The sequence below is a fragment of the Anabrus simplex genome, chromosome 2, assembly GCF_040414725.1.
Source record: "Anabrus simplex isolate iqAnaSimp1 chromosome 2, ASM4041472v1, whole genome shotgun sequence".
NCBI classification, from domain to species: Eukaryota; Metazoa; Arthropoda; class Insecta; order Orthoptera; family Tettigoniidae; genus Anabrus; species Anabrus simplex.
The window spans coordinates 758,608,577-758,630,701 of record NC_090266.1 but is presented as its reverse complement, the minus strand read 5'-3'; the positions used below and the strand labels follow the sequence as shown (position 1 = coordinate 758,630,701).

Sequence of the window (22,125 nt, the reverse complement as noted above, 5' to 3'; positions counted from 1 at the left end):
CCGTGACGTGATACGAACGGAAACATTTACCATAAACACTGAGGCTATATGACATTATTGACAAATGAAATTAGCATTCATGCAACAAGTCTGAGCGATCCCTATACTAAAACACACAATTATTTCCCAACGAAATACCATTAAAGAAACTATACAAATGTGGAACAAGTACCCGGGTTTGAACCGACCCTCAGTTGAATGCAAATTCGCCGCGCCGATGGATTAGAACCATCGCCGACGCTAATTATAGTCACAACATGTTACATAAACAACATAGAGAATCACATATTATATACACTGAACACGCGAGGAACCCCATTCTTCATTTCAACTTTGTGGAATACTAATGCCGGCGTATGGAACTGAACTGACAACCCCTTGGGATGAAAGTAGGACACTGAAATCCCTAGCTAAATTATACTCAAATGAGTAACAACAGTAATCTAACAAATACTAGTACCAATCACCGTGTCATTTATTAGCGAATACTTCATTCTGGCGTGTTGTGTATTTCCCATTATTAGTCGATCCATACAGGGCTTCCTTTCTTAGCTCAGGTCCCCTTTCTACCGAGGCGGACTCACACAAAAAAGAACACTTTTGTTAGCAAGGTCAGACGTATCCACCCCCTACCGCGGCGGTCAATAGCCTTGGTTTTCACAGGCATAACAAGCCCTTTCCTTAACGAAATCGTCTCATCCCGAGGTACGTTCACAATAAACCGAGGTCTATTCCTCATTAAGCAAATTGCATCGACTTCCAATAAATCACTTCGATTCAACACATTTTTTTTTCATGACCCAATCATGGCTTCAAAACACGACACTGGTTTTTATGATACCAATATTCGTACGACTACTGTCACTACAATTTTTATTATTATTACTATTATTATTGCTGGATTCATCATTGCACTATCTTCTTACGTGATTTACCTGGTAATTAAATCATACTGAGCCATCCTACCGAAACTTCCTCGTAATTACGATGTAATTAAATAACCCAACGGCAATTAATTCATAATTGAACCTTGATCAACTTATCGTAATCGTAATCTTTATTTTTCTACCAGATCTACAACAATGAAGCCTTATTGATCCTTTAAGGAAGAAAAATAATAATGCCTAGCCTAGTCTGCTTAAGTTGCTGTACACATATCATAAAGCTCGTATAGTAAAAATAACTAACACCAAACAAAGAAAGAAAAGAAAAAAACAAAACAAAGTTACTCGAAATGATAATAATCAATTGTCAATAAGTCACTGTTGTCTTTTCATATATAAACCAAACCTCAAAAAATCTCAATATTGCTGTTAAGAACAGGGATAAAACGAAAACTGATAGTATTGAAAATAATAATAATCAAATGTCAATGCATCACTGATGTCTTTTCAGATATCAACGATCTCAATATTGCTATTAAGAAAAAGGGATAAAAACGAAAACTAATATAACTACTGCCATAAGGTAATTCCATCTATTTGACAATATGGCAATACTAGTAATGGGAAACTAAAACTGGCAACATATAACTGGGCAGAGTACAATGCTGTGTCGGGCTGAATCAGCACTTAGGCCACAGAGTATATCGCTTCCGGCCGGGATCTCATTCAGCGCATTCTCTCTTGAACACTGACCTTTCTTATATTCTACTTATGTTGCACACCTAACTACGTGTTACCTCCACTGTACTGCCTGAGTGCCATTTACTACACCTTAAGATTCTCTACTGGTAATCACACTTCAGCATCTAGTATTTCACTATATTTGTTACCTTTAAAGCCCAAGCAATTCGTCAACTAAGATGAAACCATATTGACTCACATATCACTAGGCTAACTAGAGCCCCAGCTCATATTCCAACCATCTCCATATATTCACTTTCTCCTTAGCACCTGTCCTAGTTACACACACTCTCTTCCTCATTCACTACACACTTCACCATCTGGTATCATGCCTCTTCAGACCCACTTGTCATTTAACCGCTCTTGTCATGGCTATGTATAACATGCACACACTCCACTATTCTCCAGTACGCAGCAATTTACTTCCAACTACAGATTACCTTTTTTGCTTCTTGTCACTATGCCTTCGTCTTCTCTGTTCTTTTTGCCCCATATCTCTCTTAGGCTCAAACTTCTCCCTTTCACTAGGGCACCTCTTGCTTCTTCTTCCTGACTCCCAGTCGTATTTTCGCTTCGTTTGCGTGCTCTTGTTACATCCTGCGTTTCTACTCCCACAATCGCTCCCTGTTTTCTTCTTTCTTCTTTCCCACTGGCCTCCGTTATGGACTCCTTCAATATTGCCCTGGTCTCCCTTATTTCCCTCCTCATCTCTGCTAATACCTCCCTGTTCGCTACTTCGAATGCTTCAGCTATCGCATCCATCCCTTTCTTTCTTTCTTGCTGCGAGCTTGGATCCGGTGCTATATTGTCCTTGGTTCTTTCTTTACCTCCATGTCCGTCTTCGTCCACTTTACTGTCTCTGGCCGTCTTACTTCCACACTTTTCCCCACTACCATTTCGTCTTTGCTGTCATTTTCCATCTCTCGTAATTTCTTCGCAGTCCACACTCTGGTCCATATACCGTTAGTCACAACTAATTTTTGACCCTTAATATAGGCTCTCAACCCTTGTAATTTAGCCCTGGCCAAATGTTTCTTCAGTGTGTTAATGTTCTTTACCCCTTCTCTACCAATGTCTTCTTTAATCCAAATTTTTGTGCTACGTATGTTGTCTGCACCTTTTAACACTGCTTCCGCCATCAAGGTGGAAAACAGCTTCAGTTTTATCGGTCTGTCGCCCCTTTTTTTGCCTATCCTTTCCACATCATCAATGTCAACTTCGCTAAAGTTAATTCTCATCATTTTCTGGATAATCTCCACTACTTTGTAGGTTGTCAGTACTTTATCTTCTGCTTTATCTTCCGGTACTCCATATATAAATAGGTGTTTCTTCCTCCGTTCTCGGTTACAGTCTTCAATTTCCGATCGCAGCTTCACCACCTCTCCTTCCATCTCCCTTATTCTTGTCTTGAGTGTTATAATCTCTCTCTCGTTGGATTCCACTTTGCTCATTATCTCGTCTGTTTTTCCCTGTATCCACCGTCGTATATGCTCAAATTCCTTCATTTGCTCCTTCATCATATTCTTAATCTGCTCAAACGGGCATACTTCTTCCACCACTTCTTTCACCACTTTTTTATGACCTCCACGTCTTCCCAGTTCATGTTGCCACTAGAAGTCGGGCCGGGGTTTACCTCTACACCTCCTATAGCTAGTAGTACCATAATCACCGCTGCCGCTAATATCATCTCGTCCATCATTCTTGCTTCCATTATACCTCCTTTAATTCTAGCTATCTCCTTTCCCCCTTTCCTCTGCCAACTCCCAATAGCTGCACGATATTGATCCACTCCAATCATCTTCCTCTTCCCACTCGAATTACTTTACCACACACCGTTCACATTTCACGCTGACTCTCCTGGCACCTCCACACAATACGTCCGTCACCGAACGCTGACTAGGTTAGACTGTGATCAACTTATGATTAACACATAATTAATTTCTGATTAAATCGTCACACGGTAATACAATAATGAGTTAAATATTCACACGCTAATCAGCTCAATCAAATACTTACACTGTAATTAACTGTAATTAACTTCTAATTAAATATCCACACAGTGCTTAACCCAATTAAATATTCACACGGTAATTAACTCAATCAAATATTCACACGATAATTCAATTAATTATTCACACGGTAATTAACTCAATTAAAATTGTAAGTAAATTATGATAAACTCGATCAAATAATCCAGCTTAAATTGTAACACTCCCTAGCTAAATATTTCAAAGGAGGGCTGGGGCATCAGTTCCATATTCATTTTTCGTGACTCCGGGACCTCACGTTGTATACTTATTATTTATCAGTCATGCATTTATTGATACAGGATCAACTACAGCCTAGCTTAAATTACCCTGAATTTACTAAAATACTAGTCTCCTGACGCCTTACTGAACACAAGTCTCCCAAAATAAACTAAGTAAATCTTCTACTGCATGCAAACCTATTAGATTATTGTCACGATTATCTAGAGATAAATCACTCAGACCTGTTATTAATTAAATAAAATAAGAAATATAAGCTACGTGCCCCATTTCGGCACTTCAACATTTAAATTAAGTTATCCTTAACATGATAGCGTCAGCTTATGATAAATAATTCCCGTCCCCTCTAATCAGGCCATATAATATGAAAAATACTCATCTCCATCACATGATGACACGTTGTCAGCTCGGGAAATCCATTTCAGGTTTTAGTGTTGACCTATTGGCACCAAAGCAATTACTGGTGACACCATTCTTCCTTCAGGATGGAAGTCCATAGTTCCTGGTTGATGAAGCCGCTGGCAGTAATCCTAGGCACACAACACGTCACTATTTATTTCAAATCTATTTAATTGCGTTCAGCGTGAACATGCGGCCACGATTTCGGATATTACTTCGTAATCCGCTGTTCAGTATCGGATTCCGGGTACCTCTCAGCCACTCTACCTTTGATACTGCTCGACACAGTAGTGCCGTACTAATAATAGTAATAATAATAATAATAATAATAATAATAATAATAATAATAATAATAATAATACGATTCGCGCTGGAAGTTCGCGACACGTCACAGTTTCAAAGTTTAATCACTGGCGTCATGTACACAAATCTATACAATCTTTATATGAATTACACTATTTCACTTGAAATTTAAGTTTAAAGTCACTTAAACAATGGATCAGTTGGGAGCTTAACTAAACATAGCTCCGCCCTCGGTAATCTGAGATTCCCGAATGACGCGCTTTCCTCTCGGCAGTGCTTTTTACAAGGAGGCAATTTCCCCTTCGCTAAATCTGCATACAGCCTATCCACGGCTCACTACAGGTTTAATAGTACGACTATCAGGTGACCAGTATTCACCTGATGTGATTGAGACATATCCGTACGATTATTCTTCGTAGGATCTCCTGTAATTAATTACTGTCCGGCTTCCCGTTCCACGCGAGGGTGAACTCCCGTGTCAAGGAGGCGTGATGACACTAAACAGATGGCCCCGTTACTTTTCCACACAGAAACAACACATTATTCTTTCTTCATCTGAAAGTTATGGAGTAAGAGGACATTAGACACTCTAAATAGATGTCCCAGTGACAGTTATCTCTTTTAAATCGGGAGACGACTCCAGAATTCGGATTTCATTAATTTTTACATCGTAGATAATTAAGTTGGCTAGTCTGAATTCAAGATGGTTTCCATATTTCGTTTCGAAAAAGTTTACTTCCCCTCATTCTCCTAGTCGTGGGGAAGGAATGTCTTCTCTCGAGTTACGTCATGGTGAATCCCCGATTGCAGCCCCGCCCGAGTCTAGGTGGGCGTGACATCTGCCGCGGGTTCCTGCTACGCAAAGGAAGATATTGCGCAATAGATCGCAAATAATGAAATCCCGTAGAATAAATTTAAAAGGCTCATTTTACCTGCCTAAATGATATGAATATTAATTAGTTTTGGTTTTATTCCCTCAAAGATCATTGAGTCTGTAATTTCAAAGAGCAGTATTGACCAGGGGTTCTTGGATCATGCCCCTGTCGGGTGCAATATGTTATGAAGCTGCGTGTATTTGGATATTGTGGAAGTGTAAAGTGTTGAACGTGAGGAAAGGAACGTTAAGGACGACACAAAAACCCAGTCCCCAAGCCAGGGTTATTAATCATTTACAAGTAAAAACCACAGACCCGGCCGGAAATCGAACTCGGGGCCACTGGGTGTCAGGCGGACGCGTTGCCCCCTACAGCGCGGGGCCGGACACGATCACCGGTACTTGGCAATTACTAAAATTAGTCATCTGAAAGAAATAATATCAACTGTGTTGATATTTCTTAAGAGTTCTAATTTGTGATCCGCGGCTGCCTAGCCGAGGTGGTAAGGACGTGCTCTTTTCACCCAGAAGCAGTTGAGTTCGATTCCCCAACAGGAAGTCGAAAACTTTGGAAACGAGATTTCATTTCTAGGGAGGTACATGGCCCTCATGTTCACTCAGCCTACAGTAAAAATGAGTACGAGTTTAATTCCCGGGGAATAACCACTCTGTGTCACTAGAACCGAGGTTACAGATAGCGTACACATTCCACGTCACACTACCAACCAATACAGAAACACGCAATAGGGTTGGCGTCAGGAAAGACACCCCGCAGTAAAACTGGATCAAATATTCCTGAAGTAGCTACACCAATATTGGTAAAATGGCCAGGAAGGAGAAGAAGAAAAGAAGCCAGTTGGAAATCTTGCAATCGAAGCGAAGCGGGCATGTGTGTATGTATGCGCGCGCGTGTGTAAGCAAAATGGGAATAGCGCTTGAACTCTATAGGGCGGTCATCGGCCGATGAAATAACCGCTTAAAATACCGGGTATGTGGAAGGAGAAATTTTATAATAACCTCGAAATGGTGTTAGAGATAGTGATTGCGGTGCTATTAGTGATAGCGTATGGCTTTTAGTGCCGGAAGTGTCCGAGGACAAGTTCGGCTCGCCAGATGCAGATCTTTTGATTTGACTCCCGTAGGCGACCTGCGCGTCGTGATGAAGATGAAATTATGATGAAGACGTCACATACACCCAGTCCCAGCGAAATTAACCAATTATGGTTAAAATTCCTGACCTTGCCGGGAATCGAACCCGGGACCCTTGTGACCAAAGGCCCGGCACGCCAACCATTTAGCCATAGAGTCGGACGCTATTAGTAATTGGAAGTTTGGAATTAATCCTGGGCTCCTGTGTTGGGAAGATAATGAAAAATTTAAGGATGTGGTAAACGAGATTAGCCAATCCGACATGACAAGAGAGTTGACAATGGATCAGAATAATGATATCCAGGACCTGAAAAATAGCCTGGAAGGTGAAATGGCAGGGATTGGAGCAGGCCTAGAAAAATACCAAGAGAAAATGGACTTGTTAAAGTGACATCAAATGGTGTTGGAACAGCTCACACGAGAACTAGGAAGACAGGCCCGAAAAACAGCATTTGAACAACATAACAGATGCCTCATCATATATGGCATTAAAGAGAAAAGGTTGAGACTAAACTATCGTTATTAAAATCTGTGTGGAAGTGATACCGGCAGGAGTGTGAGTGTACCGCACTGAATCTGATATCGATGACGTACAGAGAAAAGGAAGAATGCAAGGGAATAATGTTGCAACTGGTATCTGGTATGAAAGCTTACCAGATTCTACTTAACGCCAAGAATTTAAAGAGGATGGAGGTATGGATCAACAGAGACTGGATCTGAAGAGGGAAAGGAAATTAAAGTTCTTCGATTCCCCCTGGGCGAAGCCAAAAAGGAGGATCTCACAGCTTTCACAAGGGGCAAGAGGTTGGTCGTCATGGGGAATGGTTGGAGAAAAATTTGTATTAGCACAGTTGGAGGGAGACAGTGCAGTGTGACACCGTCACAAGCTGGAATGAGGATTACTGACGCGCAAGAAGCCGAAGTGCAGCACGTGCCTGTGGTTCTTCTGACAGCTACGTAGACCGAAGACACTGCTACAAGCGACGACGAGCAACCCGGAGTTTGGAAAGGAGGCTGGGACCAGTTTAACACCGGCACCACAATAACACGCAGTTTAATATATACGGTAGGTGCTGATCTCCCTAATTCGTGGGCCAGCCTTACAAGGCTGCACCAGACATGAATATTTCTTTATCTCACCCATTTTAATTTTACTAGATTTCTCGGAAAACCTTTATGTTAAAACTTCAAAACTTCTAAAGGTGTTACCTGAGGGTGGACTTTTATTTGAGATATTTATTCAAAAAAGTAGTCTACCTACTTCACTGTGTCATCTTTTACTAAATTGTTAATATTTTATTAAATCGTTTATTATATTAACATCTTTGTATCCTTTTGAACATAACGACCTGTTGGTTATCAACCCTTTACACGTTCAACCGCCCATGAATGCAGGAATATATCACAGGCACGACAAAACATTTGATTATTCTATGGTTAATTGCCTCCGAAAAATATTTAACTGTCTAACAAAATGTCCTTAAGAGAGAAAAATCGCAGATCAGGTTTTTAATACATAAGAACTGATCCCACAAAATGACTTGCTCCGAAAGGACGTGAGTTCGATTTCCCGTCAGAAAATCGAATAATTCGGAAACTAGGTTTCTAGTTCTGGAGAGCTACACTAGTCTGCGATTCACTCAGGCTACACTAGAAATGATACATGTTCCTCATCGCCTCCTTTTTCACATCTCTCTTATTCTTTCTGGGTTTCTTATTTATTGAAAGTAGCTCCTGTACTTTATAGTTCATCCATTCGTTGCGAGAAATGAATCATGCTGGCCCAAGGTTCTTTCCCTGATCTTCTTACTACTGCCATTTTTCTCTTATATCTGTCATTAATTCACCCTTGCCAATTCCATCATAACAAATTACTGTAGTATTTTCATACCCGGAAATAGTACAATTCTTCCCCTTTACGCTTCAAACTAAATTCTTTGGTTAAAGCATTTTGATTGAGCTTAACGGAGAAAATATCAACAAAGGAACTGGAAATTATACAGTCAAAGAAGTAAACGAATACTTTATCCAGGAAGGCAACCTAAAATTCTGAAATAGTCATCTACAAAAAAAGCACTGGGTAACAATTAAAATGACATTGATGGGGTAAGTATATTAATACAGATATTTAGATGACAGTTAAAGTGCTTAACGACGTCTGTCAGATAAAAACCAAGCATGGGCAAGATCATACCTACCAATTTTCAGGAAAGACAGAAAATCGAATGTTTGACACAAAAATTTGAAACAACTTAAGGTCTTGTCATATATATCGTATATCGTCGCTGCTGGTAATGTCTCCCAGCCACATATTGATATGCAGTCCGTCAGAATAATTATCGTCGAGTTCATTTTCCTATGCGCGTGTGTACAGAAAAATAAACCTTACTGTACCGCAGGAATGTGTGTTTGTATGACATATTTACCCGCTCTTAGAGTATAATTTATTGACGGTTAATTTTCCTTTACACTCTAGCACAGGAAAATTAACAAACGAAAATGTTCTGATGGGCTGCATATCAATATGTGGCTGGGAGGCGTGACCAGTCTTAAGGGAAATGACGGATAAGAAGGGCATTGTCAGATTCGCGGTTTTGGACCGTAGTGACGATATCTCATATAACTACAGCTAAGGTACAGAGAGAAACGGTGAGCTAACTTACTAACATCGGTATGATATAGCATTCTCTAATGGCCCATGCTGAATTGATACTTCTGTTATTTCGTCTCTTGTTATCATAATTCTTGGAACATAATTTATTGTTCCTCGTTTTTCAGATACATCAATGGAAGTCTTACTAGTCCAGATGCCCAGGTAGTGGTATTTGCAGCAGCTCAGTTGAAGAAGTCTCTTGAAATGGCCCATAAACTGGGAGCAGAATGCTTCTTGTTCCGGGATGTCCGGGAAGGCTATGGCACCATACTGAACACCGATGTTCCTCGTGAGATGCGTCACTATTCACGTCTCCTCAAAATGACTGCTGGTAACTGTACAATACTTCTGTCGCTTGAAGCATTACTTTAAAAGGAAACCATATGTCGCAATACATATTAATGTTCACCATTCATAGTCAATGTACATTGTTTTTAACAAGTAAGTTGTTCATATTTCACTTTGTCCAGGGACATTATGATAATCAATTTCATATTAGGAGTATGTGTAAACTGTTAACTTTAAGCTATTTTGGTATTTGTGTGTGTGTGCGTGAGTGGGCGTGATAGCTGACTGGCTTTGCCACCAGCTTATTGCCAAAGTTGCCAATGTTCGAAATGAAAAGCCACGTCACGTTCCTGTGGTTCGTATTACACGCAAACCTGTGTGTCCCGTGGCTTACGACTTAAGATATTTTTTTACAATTTGCTCCACGTCGCACCGACACAGATAGGTCTTACGGCGACCATGAGATAGGAAAGGACTAAGACTGGGAAGAAAGCGACCGTGAACTTTAGTAAGGTACAGCCGCAGCATTTGCCTTGTGTAAAATGGGAAACCACAGAAAGCTATCTTCAGGGCTGCCGACAGTGAGGGTTCAAACCTCATATCTCCCGAATGCAAGTTGAGAGCTACGTGACCGAAACCGTGCAGCCACTCTCTCAGTGATAATATTTAATTAAACATACTTATTTGCTATTTTGCTTTACGTCGCACCGACACATATAGGACTTATATTAAACATTCTAAGCTTGTACATTTTTGTTTACATGTGAATCTGTATTTAAGTTTGACTACGATTGGGAAAGTGAGCCCTTCAAATGAAATACTGTCTCCATTTTCCAAAATCTCGAAACTCCCAATTACCACATTTTACAAGAAGATGAAATTATAACTTTATTTCCATAATCAGCTGTTTTGAGAGAATTACGTTTTAACGTTTAAAATCTAACAGCATTCTAACAATGTTTTCTGTTGTTACTGTTTTTTTCTTCTTTATGCTACCGGTATTAGAAAATATTTCAAGCATAAAATATAAGATGTTTAATGGAATTTGTTTATTTTCTCAAACGAAGCACAAAAAATACTAGCAAAATATGGCGATGTCCATAAAATCTTCAGGAAACGTCATTTTTGTGCAAAAGAATAAAACACATTTAATAGGTCGATTAACAGAGTACGTGAATGGCAGAGTGAACATGATTAGTGGAAGCTCCACTGTGACAATGGAAAATATTTCATGCAAAAAATGTAAGAAGTACTATACAATTTCGAGAAAAATTCATAAGTTACCGACAAAAAGAGAAAAGATGATCTCAAGAAAAACTGCGTCTAAAAATCTCATCTCGGCATCTTTGTCCAAAAGAAAACATAGTTAAACATAAGTCTGTCAACATAATACCTGAATGGTAGAGTGATTAGTGCAAAGTACACTGAACAAGTCATGACCACGTGGATCATGCAGATGTGAGGGGAGATGGAAATATCTTAAGAATGAGGAATCCGTTCAAAAAATTGCTGGGTTTATGGGCTGCAAAATCTCTTTAAAAGCATCAAGTCATCGTATATTGCATTTGAAATAGGCATGTTATTGGAATATGCCCTTCCAGTAAGCTCGAATTCCCTTTGCCTGAAAATCAAAGATAGATTAGAGTTCATCTTCTTTTTATAGCGGGAACTGGAGCACTTAAAATAACATCCATTATATGTAGTACGATAAAAGACGTAAGTGCAGGATTTTGGCTCTGAAACTACAATTCCCTGTTATACATCGGGAATAAACACTTATTTTTTCACGTGCTTGCCTATTAATTGTGTTACTCGCAACACTTGAAAAGGATCTCTGTGTTGTATTTTTATCGTCTTATTAATGTAATCTCATCAGTGTATTTGAAAATTCGTAAAAACCATGCTGTAAGGGGGATAAAACAAATTTCATCTTAGATCGGTTAACAGGTTAGCTATTTTTAAAGCTTTGTACATTGATGTATCAGAGTCACTTTTGTAACCATTAAGATAAAAGCCATAATAAGCCTAACGCTGGGGCTGTACCTTAATTAAGTCCACGGCCGCTTCCTCCTCATTGCTGGGCCTTTCCTATCCAGTCGTCGCCATAAGACGTATCTGTGTCGGTGCGACGTAAAGCAAATTGTACAATACATAATAAGCCTAAAACAGTCATGAATTTATATTAATGCAATGAAAAAGTGTAGTGAAGTAAGATGGCGGCGGCCGAAATCTTCTGGCTTCAGCACTAACAGTCTGTTTACTATATGTCTGTGCATGAACTCCAAGGGGTTATGTAGTTCCTTCCAAATTTGAATACAGCGTTAAGGTATTCGGACCATCTTTCTGTGACTTCGTCCCTCACTGCTTTCGGACACTTCTAAGCTGACTCTCCACGTATCAGAGTACTTTTTGCACTGTGGGTCTAGGAGGGCACCCCTAGTTACTGAGCGGCTTTCATAAGGGAATAGCCTCTTGAAACTGTCATCTAAAATGAGCCGTGAAAACTCTAGTTCTAAAGCTAAGCAAGTCTGTTTCAATAGGTTGCTCTCAAAAACAAAAGCAAGCTTATAGTTTTACACGACTGTTGATAACGTGATCATAGCCACGGGACCTCCAGTTTTACATGAAATCCGAACCAGAGAGAGGTGACTTTTAAATTCAAGAATCCCATATGCATTGGCCGAGATTTGAACCACTGCAACCTTGTTGAAAATCCAGTGGCGATGTCACTCGGCTACCACACTCCCTAATGTTGTTCTTATTGCTTCATTTTAGTGACTTTCATATAGTGGGCAAGAGGTTGTTTCTATTTTTTTATACGTCGCACCGACTCGAAGAAGTCTTATGGCCACGATGGGATAAATCAAGGCTAGGATTGGTAAGGAAGCGACCGTGATCTCTTTGTATAAATAAATAAATAAATAAATAAATAAATAAATAAATAAATAAATAAATAAATAAATAAATAAATAAATAAATAAATAAATAAGCAATACACATTGAGTTGGCTGAGCAGTCCGCGTCACGTAGCTGTGAGCTTTCATTCGGGAGATAGGACTGTTTATTGGAAACCCTCCATCGGCAGCCCTGAAGATGCTTTTTCGTGGTTTTCCATGTTCACGCCATGCAAACGCTGTACCAGTACATTAATTAAGCCCACGCTCGCTTTCTTTTCAGTCCTAGCACTGTCCTATCCCATCAAGGCCATAAGACAATAATAATAATAATAATAATAATAATAATAATAATAATAATAATAATAATAATAATAATAATAATAATAATAATAATAATCACCATCATCATCTTTCTGGCCTTTTCCCATTCTCTTGGGTTCGGCACTTGGTATGGATTTAGCTTACTTTTACGGCCGGATGCCTTTCCTGACGCCAACTATATGTGGAGGGATATATTCAGTATCGCGTGTTTCTGTGGTGGGTTTTTGTGTGACGACCGTATACAAATAAAGATGTGTATTAAGACGAACACATACACCCAGCCATCGAGCTAGAGGAATTAATTAGACGTGGTTAAAATTCCCGAACCCGCCAGGAATCGAACCCGTGACACTCTGATCCAAAGACCACCACGCTGACCATTCTGCCAAGGAACCGGACAATGGTACTACTACAACCACCACCACTACTATTACCACTACTACTACTACTGCTACTACTAATAATAATAATCCCAGCAAGTGGCTGCGCGGTTTGGGTCACACCAGCTTATATTCGGGAGATAGTGGGTTCGAACCCCACTGCTGGCAGCCCTGGAAATGGTTTTCCATGATTTTCCGTGTTCATACCAGGCAAATGCTGGCTGGGGCTGTATCTTCATTAAGTCTATGGTCTCTTCCTTACAACTCCTATCCCTTCCCTATCCCATCGTCGCCATAAGACCTATCTGTGTAGGTGCGACGTAAAGCAAAGATAATAATAATAATAATAATAATAATAATAATAATAATAATAATAATAATAATACAATCACCACGTTCGTCGAAAGTAAACGGAAATGATGACGGACATTTTTCTACTGCTATACCTACTTCAGTGACAGCATCATTAATTTTCCATTAATGTAAGTGATTTGAATCTCCTTCAGAACATGTGATACTTTCGAAATTGTAAGTCATAACCCTGTTATTTGGAACATAAATATAGAGTGCGGGATTCATGGGTTATAATTAGAGCCCTGCACGGATATACAAAATAATATCCGTATCCGCACCGCATCTACACTTCCTTCATCCGCACCCGCATCCGCATCCGCAAATGGTTATTCACAGATATTATAAATATTTAACTACAGTATACTACACCCAAGATATTGAAACGGAGAGATCTGTTAACATAATCCAATGGGCTTTATACCTGGCACCAAAACCCCTACAGTTACAGATTTATGAGGGATTTTCTATTCCGACAACTACCGACGTATTGACCTTTGTTCCTTTCTTCCACTAATTGCGGGCTGAAACTAGTTAGGCTTGGGTCAGATTTACGGCTTTATGGTCTCAAGGTTCTATATATCATCATTTTCCCATTCCAATGTCAAGGGTCGCCTAACCAAAAGCAAAAGTAGGAGTTTACCTGAGTTAAAATCAATAAACATCATTATTTAGAAATGATCAGCAAAATTATCCGCACTGCCATCAGTGGCGGTGGGCTCTCAGGAGCACATGAGCACGTGAACACCCAGATGTAATGCATATTCACGCATTCATGGATACCGGCAATTCAAAATTGTTTACTTTTTTCGACCTGATTTGCAAATCGATCGAAAGCATTCGACTTATATCGAAGCTCTGTTACACTGAGAGCTGTTCGTTTCGACTGACAATGTCAGGGAGCACACTGGAGATTTTGCTACGAACCTTCTTTTTTTTGCTAGGGGCTTTACGTCGCACCGACACAGATAGGTCTTATGGCGACGATGGGATAGGAAAGGCCTAGGAGTTGGAAGGAAGCGGCCGTGGCCTTAATTAAGGTACAGCCCCAGCATTCGCCTGGTGTGAAAATGGGAAACCACGGAAAACCATCTTCAGGGCTGCCGATAGTGGGATTCGAACCTACTATCTCCCGGATGCAAGCTCACAGCCGCGCGCCTCTACGCGCACGGCCAACTCGCCCGGTGCTACGAACCTTAAGACTATACGCATGCGCATGGAGATGACGTCATGGTTTATGCACAGATATATCCTTAAGCGAAGAGCACGGTAAGGAATGTGCCTTTCCGTCTATAACCACCCTCAAACCAGAAATAGTATTACAGTTGACCACAAGGGCCCGCCACCTCCCCTGTTACTGTTGGCCACAGCTCCCAGAAGTTACTATTGCATTACATCGCCGGAATATTTCGCTAGTAGCTAATTCTGAACAGGTTTTCGTAATCACGGGATCAGAAAGCCAGAGCCTTAGCCAAAGCCTGAGTGACTCAGCCCGGCAGTCGTAATTTTACTTTCCTTGTACACTTACAGATTAGTCTCGGGAAAATGCATCCTCGGTTATAAGGGTTCTACCATATTACGAGTAGAGAAGCAACTGTACAGGGAACTTCTAGTGAAATGATTTAAGTAAGTGATTTTGTACTTATTTGCATTCTACTTTGGTATATTTCAGACGTGAACACAAATTTTGTTGTGAAACCCCTGAAAATTTGGTAACGAGCCGCCGCTGACTGCTATACAGTTTGCAACCGCCAAAACACTAACTTCGCGGATATCCGCATCCGTGCAGGACTCTAGTTATAATGGCAAGATTAATAGTCGCATTAAATATCAAGATTATATTCTTTAATTTGTTATTACAACAACAACGCTGACGACGACAGCAAACTCATTTTCGATATTACAACTTACTTCATAACACAAATTGTATTCAATGTACTTCACTGTTTGGTATGTGTGTGCACAACTCTAATAGAACTGTATGTGTTGTTAGATTACAAGGAGAGACTGGGATACCGCGGGCAACTCTTACTGGAGTGTCAACAGGACCGTCATAGCGAAGGATACTCCAGGGAGAGCTACCTCAAAGACGCGACAAGTATGATGTGTTTCCTCAAACATTATTCGCTCGATCGCCATTATAAACTCAGTGTCGTTCCTGGGAATCAATTCTTCTTGGCCACGGCGTAAGTATTGTCTTATTTAACAATTCATTCATTTTCAATTGAAATATTAAATTGTTACCACGTCAATGTTTGAACCCGAAGAACAATAATTAGGTGCCTCGTAAAATATTAGTGTAATCAGATTCTCTCTTGTGGAAATATTCCGACCTGTTCTCTAATTCGAATTTGAAGTAATCTTCTTCATTCTCTTAGTGAAGGTCTATATGAATCATAAACACGTTACATTCATCTTGATAGTGTACTTTCATTAAACGTTCAGACAGACATTTACTACAGCAAGCACAGGATAATCAAACGAAGTGGAAATGCAAGATTCTAATAAACACAAATGAGGTCAGCTTTTGATATAATGTTTCGATTCTGCATATGCGTTTAATTGCATCTAAACTGCTGTGATTTGTAGTAAACCTGTCAATACGTATTGATTTCTTGTATGTCTAGCGTGATGGACTGATTTGTTGTAAAACCTGGAAGCACAAATTGACTTGCTGTAAACCATCGAAGATGAATTGGCGAAGAATGCCTCAACATTTAACAAATAATTGCAATTTGTTGAGAATTAATAATTGTAATTCATGTACTATCAACATTTCTGAACTAAATACTATATGTGAAATAAAGCTTTCAAATGATAACGATATAAGAACCTTGTGAGATATTTAAATTCTATGCATGAATGCGATATTCACAAATAATGAATTAACTGCATGTTTTATATCTATCAATCTTGATTCACATTTTCAGGTATGGGATGTATGGTTCAATAGACGCCACTCGTGGAATGTGCACTTCGGTAGATATGAAGCAAGGAGCTTCATATCCGAGTCTATACAACACAACTCTCCTAATGAAGGCAGTCATTGAGCAGGTATTAAATTGACTGTGTGCTTTTCAACTAAGTAAGAGCTAACAAATAAGTGTGTACCTCCTGATACAAAAGCTGACTGGACTCTTGTACAGAAGAATAAATGTCAAATTTTATCCCATGCTATGACCCCTTCTAATAAAATATATCTTGTTTTACCCTCTGATATATTGTACATTCGTCCAATATACATACTTTGTGAATACACTTGTACTTTTCTAGTGTTTTAGAAAAGCGACAAGCAGCAATTACGACAATTTGTAGAGAATGTTAGGAATTAAACTCGTGCTAAAATATAGAAGTGTACTATTCTCTTCGAAAAGCATAAATAAAATCTCTGTGAAAATGTGTTCTTTCTTTTCGTTGTCCTTGTACTTTGGGACTTAGAGTTTTTAGTAAATTGCTTTTTGTGTCAGGAAGTGTACAAACGAAAACTGGTTTATCTTCCGTAGCATTCATTTCTCTAAAATCAGATCTAGTCTAGTTTAAGCTTATACTTACTAATGCAATGTTTTATTCTAACAGGGAGGTCTTCAACCAGGTGGTCTCAACATCGGTGTTCTTCCATGCAGAGAATCTGTTGATTTGAAAGATATGTTCACTATGTATGTTGGTTGCTTGGATTTATACGCAAGGGGCCTTCGTAACGCAGTTAAGATCACGGCAGAGAGTATCTTCACGAAAAACCTTCAGGTACTGTAATGTCGGTTTTTAAAATACCAAACAACATTTATTCATTTTAAAAGATAGCGATAAAGAACTTTAATACCTTTATGAAATATACTGTACTTTGTATGGAGTGGAGTGGCTACGCGTGTTAACGCGCTACGGCTATGGATCCAAACTATGCATTCGGGAAACGCATGGGTTCGAACCCTACCTTCGCTGTTTTCTGTTGTTTCCTATTTTCACTTCCAGGAAAATGCCGGGACAGTCCCAGTTCATAGGCCACAGCCGAATCCTTCCACCTCCTTACCCAATTTTGTTCACCATCATTCATTTCATTTTCATCACCCCCTCGACTGAGGTTGGCATCAGGAAGGGCATCCGGCAATATAAAAAGAGCATGCCATCAATCAGTCATCAACGATGTGAATTTACGGTTTTTGCCCAGATGGCAGCTTCCTTATCAATTGTTTACAGAGTATTTACTTAAGTGTTTTCAAAGAACTTGGAAAATTATCGAACATTTCCCTTCATAAATTATCCCAGTTTCTTATCCCTCGTCCTATAAATGATTATCTGTCTCAAATAGTCCCCCCCTGAATTCCAAATTTCCTACCCTTCCTATCGTCTACCTTCCTATTTTTCCTGCCTTTATATGCTCCACTCTACCCAATCTCTCAAGTGACAGCTCGGAACATACCACTTAGTCGAGCAGCTTGTCTCCTTACTCCGAAATCTTCCCAGCCCAAAGTTTGCAACATTTTCGTAGCTTACTCTTTTGTCGGAAATCACTCCCAACAAATCGTGCTGCTTTCCTTTGGAACATTTCCAGTTCTCGTTTCAAGTAATCCTGGTGTGGGTCCCATACACTGGAACCATACTCTGATCGGGGTCTTACCAGACACTTATATGCCTTCTCATTTACATCCTTACTAGTTACTACAGCCCTGAAATACCTCCACAACCATGTTAAGAGATCTGTAACCTTTCTCTGCAACCTCGTTAATGTGATGACCTTCATGATGATCAATCATTATATCAACACCGAGGTACTTACAGTGATTCCAATGAGGTACTATAACACCCCATCAACACAGTAATTATAACTGAGAAGAGTTTTCCTCTTGTGAAACTTACAACATGACTTTTCATTCCGTTTACCATCATACCATTGTCTTCTGTCCATCTCACAACATTGTCTAGGTCTTTTTGTATGCGCTCACAATCCTGTAAATTATTTACTTCTTTAAACTGTATAACATCATCCGCAAAAAGCCTTATCTCTGATTTAATATTGCTTACACATATAATTTATTATGTAAGAAACATAAAAGTCTAACAATACTTCCCTGTGGGACCTGACTTAATCATTACGCGATCAAATAATACTTCACTTACTCTAATTTTCTGGCGTCTGTTTTCTAGAAATTTAACCACCCAGTCAACCACTCTTTTGTATAGTCCAACAGCCTCCATTTTCGTCTGAACTGACTTCTATCAAACTAGTTAGTAATTTTGCATACTTGTCTAGTATAATCACAAATGTTTTCCCATAGCTTACAAACAACACTTGTCAAACCAACTGGCCTCTAATTATCTGTTTTATGTTCATCACCATTTCCTTTGTATACTGGGGCTACTAAAGCAGCACTCTATTCATTTGGCATCACTCCTTCTTGCAAATAGTATCAAATAGTTTAGATATCGCAGTATATATCAAGCTATTACCTTTAGTATATATATCCGCAGAGATCTTATCGATCCCAGTTGCTTTCCTAGCTTTCAAGTTTCGTATCATTTTGTATATGTCGTTATTTTCATAGGTAAAATCAGTAATTCTGCCTTCTCTATATGGGCATTATCCTTAAAACCAACTACCTTTCCATACTGCTAACTGAATACTTCTGCCTTCTGCGAGTCCTCACATATACACTCCCCTTGTTCATTAATGATCCCTGGAATGTCCTTCCTGGAACCTGTTTCTGTCTTAAAGGTGTCTATACATCACTCAGGTTACGCAGTGAGCTTGTCAACAAAAGTGCATTCCTGTTGTTGTGTAATTACTTGGTGATGTGGAACGGGTAGTATGGTAATGACTTGACTAAAATGACTGAATTACTAGAAATAGGCAGTTAATAGGCATAAAAATGCAACAATGTGTAATATATTTAAAACTAATTTTAAAAAAATGTAATTTCGTCACGAGTCAAATCACAACCATTTTCAAATTGTGTAGCGTGCGCCTACCTCGCACGAAGAAGATGAACGACAAGGTAAATTCAGAGGATTTTTTCCATTGTGAATATTATGTGGGTTTCGTCTTAATACAAATGCAACTAGATGTTATTTCTTTTCTCTTTTTTTCGTAGCCAAACAGCTCAAGCGAAGTAAGATCAACTAATCGAGTCTCTGTTGTGTCACAGGACAAAATGCATGGTACTCTTTGTTTTCCGTCCTTTTAGACCCATATCCCTGTTTCATTTTCGCTCCTTCTCTGATGGCGTAGTTTCACCATTTTTAAGTTAATTGCATTCTTCATTTCTTTCACCCACGTCTTTTCTAATTGCGGAAGTGAAAGGTAGCCTGTCAATGAGAATTATCGCTCGTCCAGGTACCCCACCTAACTGGCTGCCCGCTATGAGGAGGAGAGAGAGACTTTGTAAATAGACGGCAATTGGTGCTGCCTGCTCATTCATGGTTGGATAGAATTCTGTGTATTAATTTAGGCCAATCTAGAATTTAATTAGTGCGATAAAATAAACAGTGCTTAATCATAATAAGAGATTAGAGGATATACACTGCAAACATTCGTTAAAGAAGGCTATATGTTTCAATTGTTAAGCAATCGCCTACAGGGCTAGGGAAATTAATTTTAGTACTAGTCATAAAATAACTCGAAAATTGTTATTACAAATACTTAGAGAATGTTTAGGAATGGAGTTAGTCTTGCGTCGATTTTAAGCACTTCGACGGGAGTTTTAGTTCCAGGAATGCTTTTGTTTGGACAACTGCCTTACTGAGAATTTTTGGAATAGCCACAACATTTTTCGAATTTCCTTTCCTAAAAGGGAATGTGCCTTAGAATACATCGCTCCCCTTGACCGTATCAGCATGAGAGATTTTGGGCATTGGCTGCTCATTTCCATGAAAAACGTTTTTATAAACTGAGGTAAAATATCCATTTGTTGTACATCTATGTCTGTGAATGAACCTTTAGATGATGATGCTTGTTGTTTTAAGGGGCATAACATCGCAGGTTCATCGGCCCAATGAACCTTTAGATTACCGAGAGAGTGTATTGAAGCAGTGCGGATAGTGTAGCTACATTGTATAAGCATGCACTCTGTAAATGGTGAGTTCCAACTTCACCATTGGCTTCTTTGAAGATAGCATTCTGTGGTTTCCCATTTTAATACTTGATAAATGCCAGAGAACTAAATCTCTATCTCTGCATCATCAAAACATAATTGTGTCTACATGACGATAAACAACTACTCTTGGCTGCTTCCCAATAGTTACTTACGAATTTTATTGACAGTGCTCAGAGCTTATTGTAATTACACTTAAATGTTTTCACTCTACTTCTTTCAGGAATTCAAATACTGTAAACCTCTCCATAAGTTTTAAATGATGTCACACACTTGTGTAATTTTCTTTTCAGCAACGATACTTAAGTTTCCACACGGGGTTTGGTAGTCGACTGGCAAATGGGGAAGTGAACCTTGAAGACTGTGAGGACCAAGCTCGTAAGCATCATGGTGACTTCACTGCTTCTTCGGGACGCACTGAACACTGGGAAATGGCTTTCATGCGTTACATGTGAATTTAGATACAGGAATCTCATGTGTGGCGATATTCTATGAAATGGTGATGGTTGTTGGGAATGTAGATGTAACTAGAAATATTGTTTTATCATAAACCGTCCATCAATATGTATCATTATAAATGATCAATAAACCACTATTTTTATACCTTAATACAACGTAATCCTTCATCCCATTGACAATTTCCCAGTAGTATAGCTAGTGTGATGTTCAAGGTTATCGAAGCCTATTGGCCAAATTAGATTACGTTGCACCTGAAATAAAGGTCTTCAATCCTGGTATGAGGAGTGTGATGTAACTGTGATTCAAATTAGCTCTGACTTGAAATAAATAAATTTTTAAAAATGTCCTTAATTTGGGCTCCAAAATGGATTTCTCAAATGTAAGAATGAGCATGATTATTTTCTCTTCTCTCCCAGGGTGCGTACATGGAGCTGCGTACTGGTAGATCAGCTACGGGCCTTACCTAGTCCTCTGATAACAATTAGATGAGCGGAAACTGCACCTAGGTTCTCCGATAACTTCTCCACTAATTTAAAATGAACTATACGTATTCAATAAACATCAATAACGCTGGAAGATTCTCCATATACACAACACAATGGTCCTGTAGCAAAGTATTTGGGAAATACAGTGAGAAGTAAGTTACCATTTGTAACAATACAATGACATGAAAAATTACAATACACAACATATAGCGCCATTTCAATTGATTTGTGTATCACCTGAAATACCTTGTATCCTTAAATAATATACAATATATCTGAATATTTCATTTTTCCTTAACTCCGTGCTGCTCCGGTACCATAGTTGAAAAAATGCATCGTGGATGCGGTACCAACGAAATACATTTTAATGTCGTGTGTCCTCCGAAGAACCATCGGAATTAACCAATGAAGGTTAAAACCCCGACCCGTCTTGGAATCGAATCCGGGAACCTTGGGACCAAAGGCGGACACACTAAGGAGCCGAACACTGAAATAAATTTATTTCTCTTATTAGCACTGTATATATTGAACCTTTTAAGTCCTTACTAGGATACCTACCTTCCTTACCTATCAGCAAATCGGCATATCT

At 39.2% G+C, this 22,125-nt stretch overlaps 1 protein-coding gene across 1 annotated transcript in view; it reads left to right on the top strand.

The window, feature by feature from the left end:
* LOC136863681 (uncharacterized) overlaps positions 1-21,185 on the top strand; it is a 61,551-nt gene extending 40,366 nt beyond the window's left edge. The window contains exons 5-9 of the mRNA XM_067140042.2: positions 9,396-9,601; positions 15,501-15,693; positions 16,438-16,561; positions 17,084-17,251; positions 20,886-21,185. Coding sequence (XP_066996143.2) covers positions 9,396-9,601; positions 15,501-15,693; positions 16,438-16,561; positions 17,084-17,251; positions 20,886-21,047 — 853 coding nt within the window. The 3' untranslated portion in view covers positions 21,048-21,185. The remainder of the gene's footprint in view (positions 1-9,395; positions 9,602-15,500; positions 15,694-16,437; positions 16,562-17,083; positions 17,252-20,885) is intronic.
* Positions 21,186-22,125: the final 940 nt, after the last annotated feature.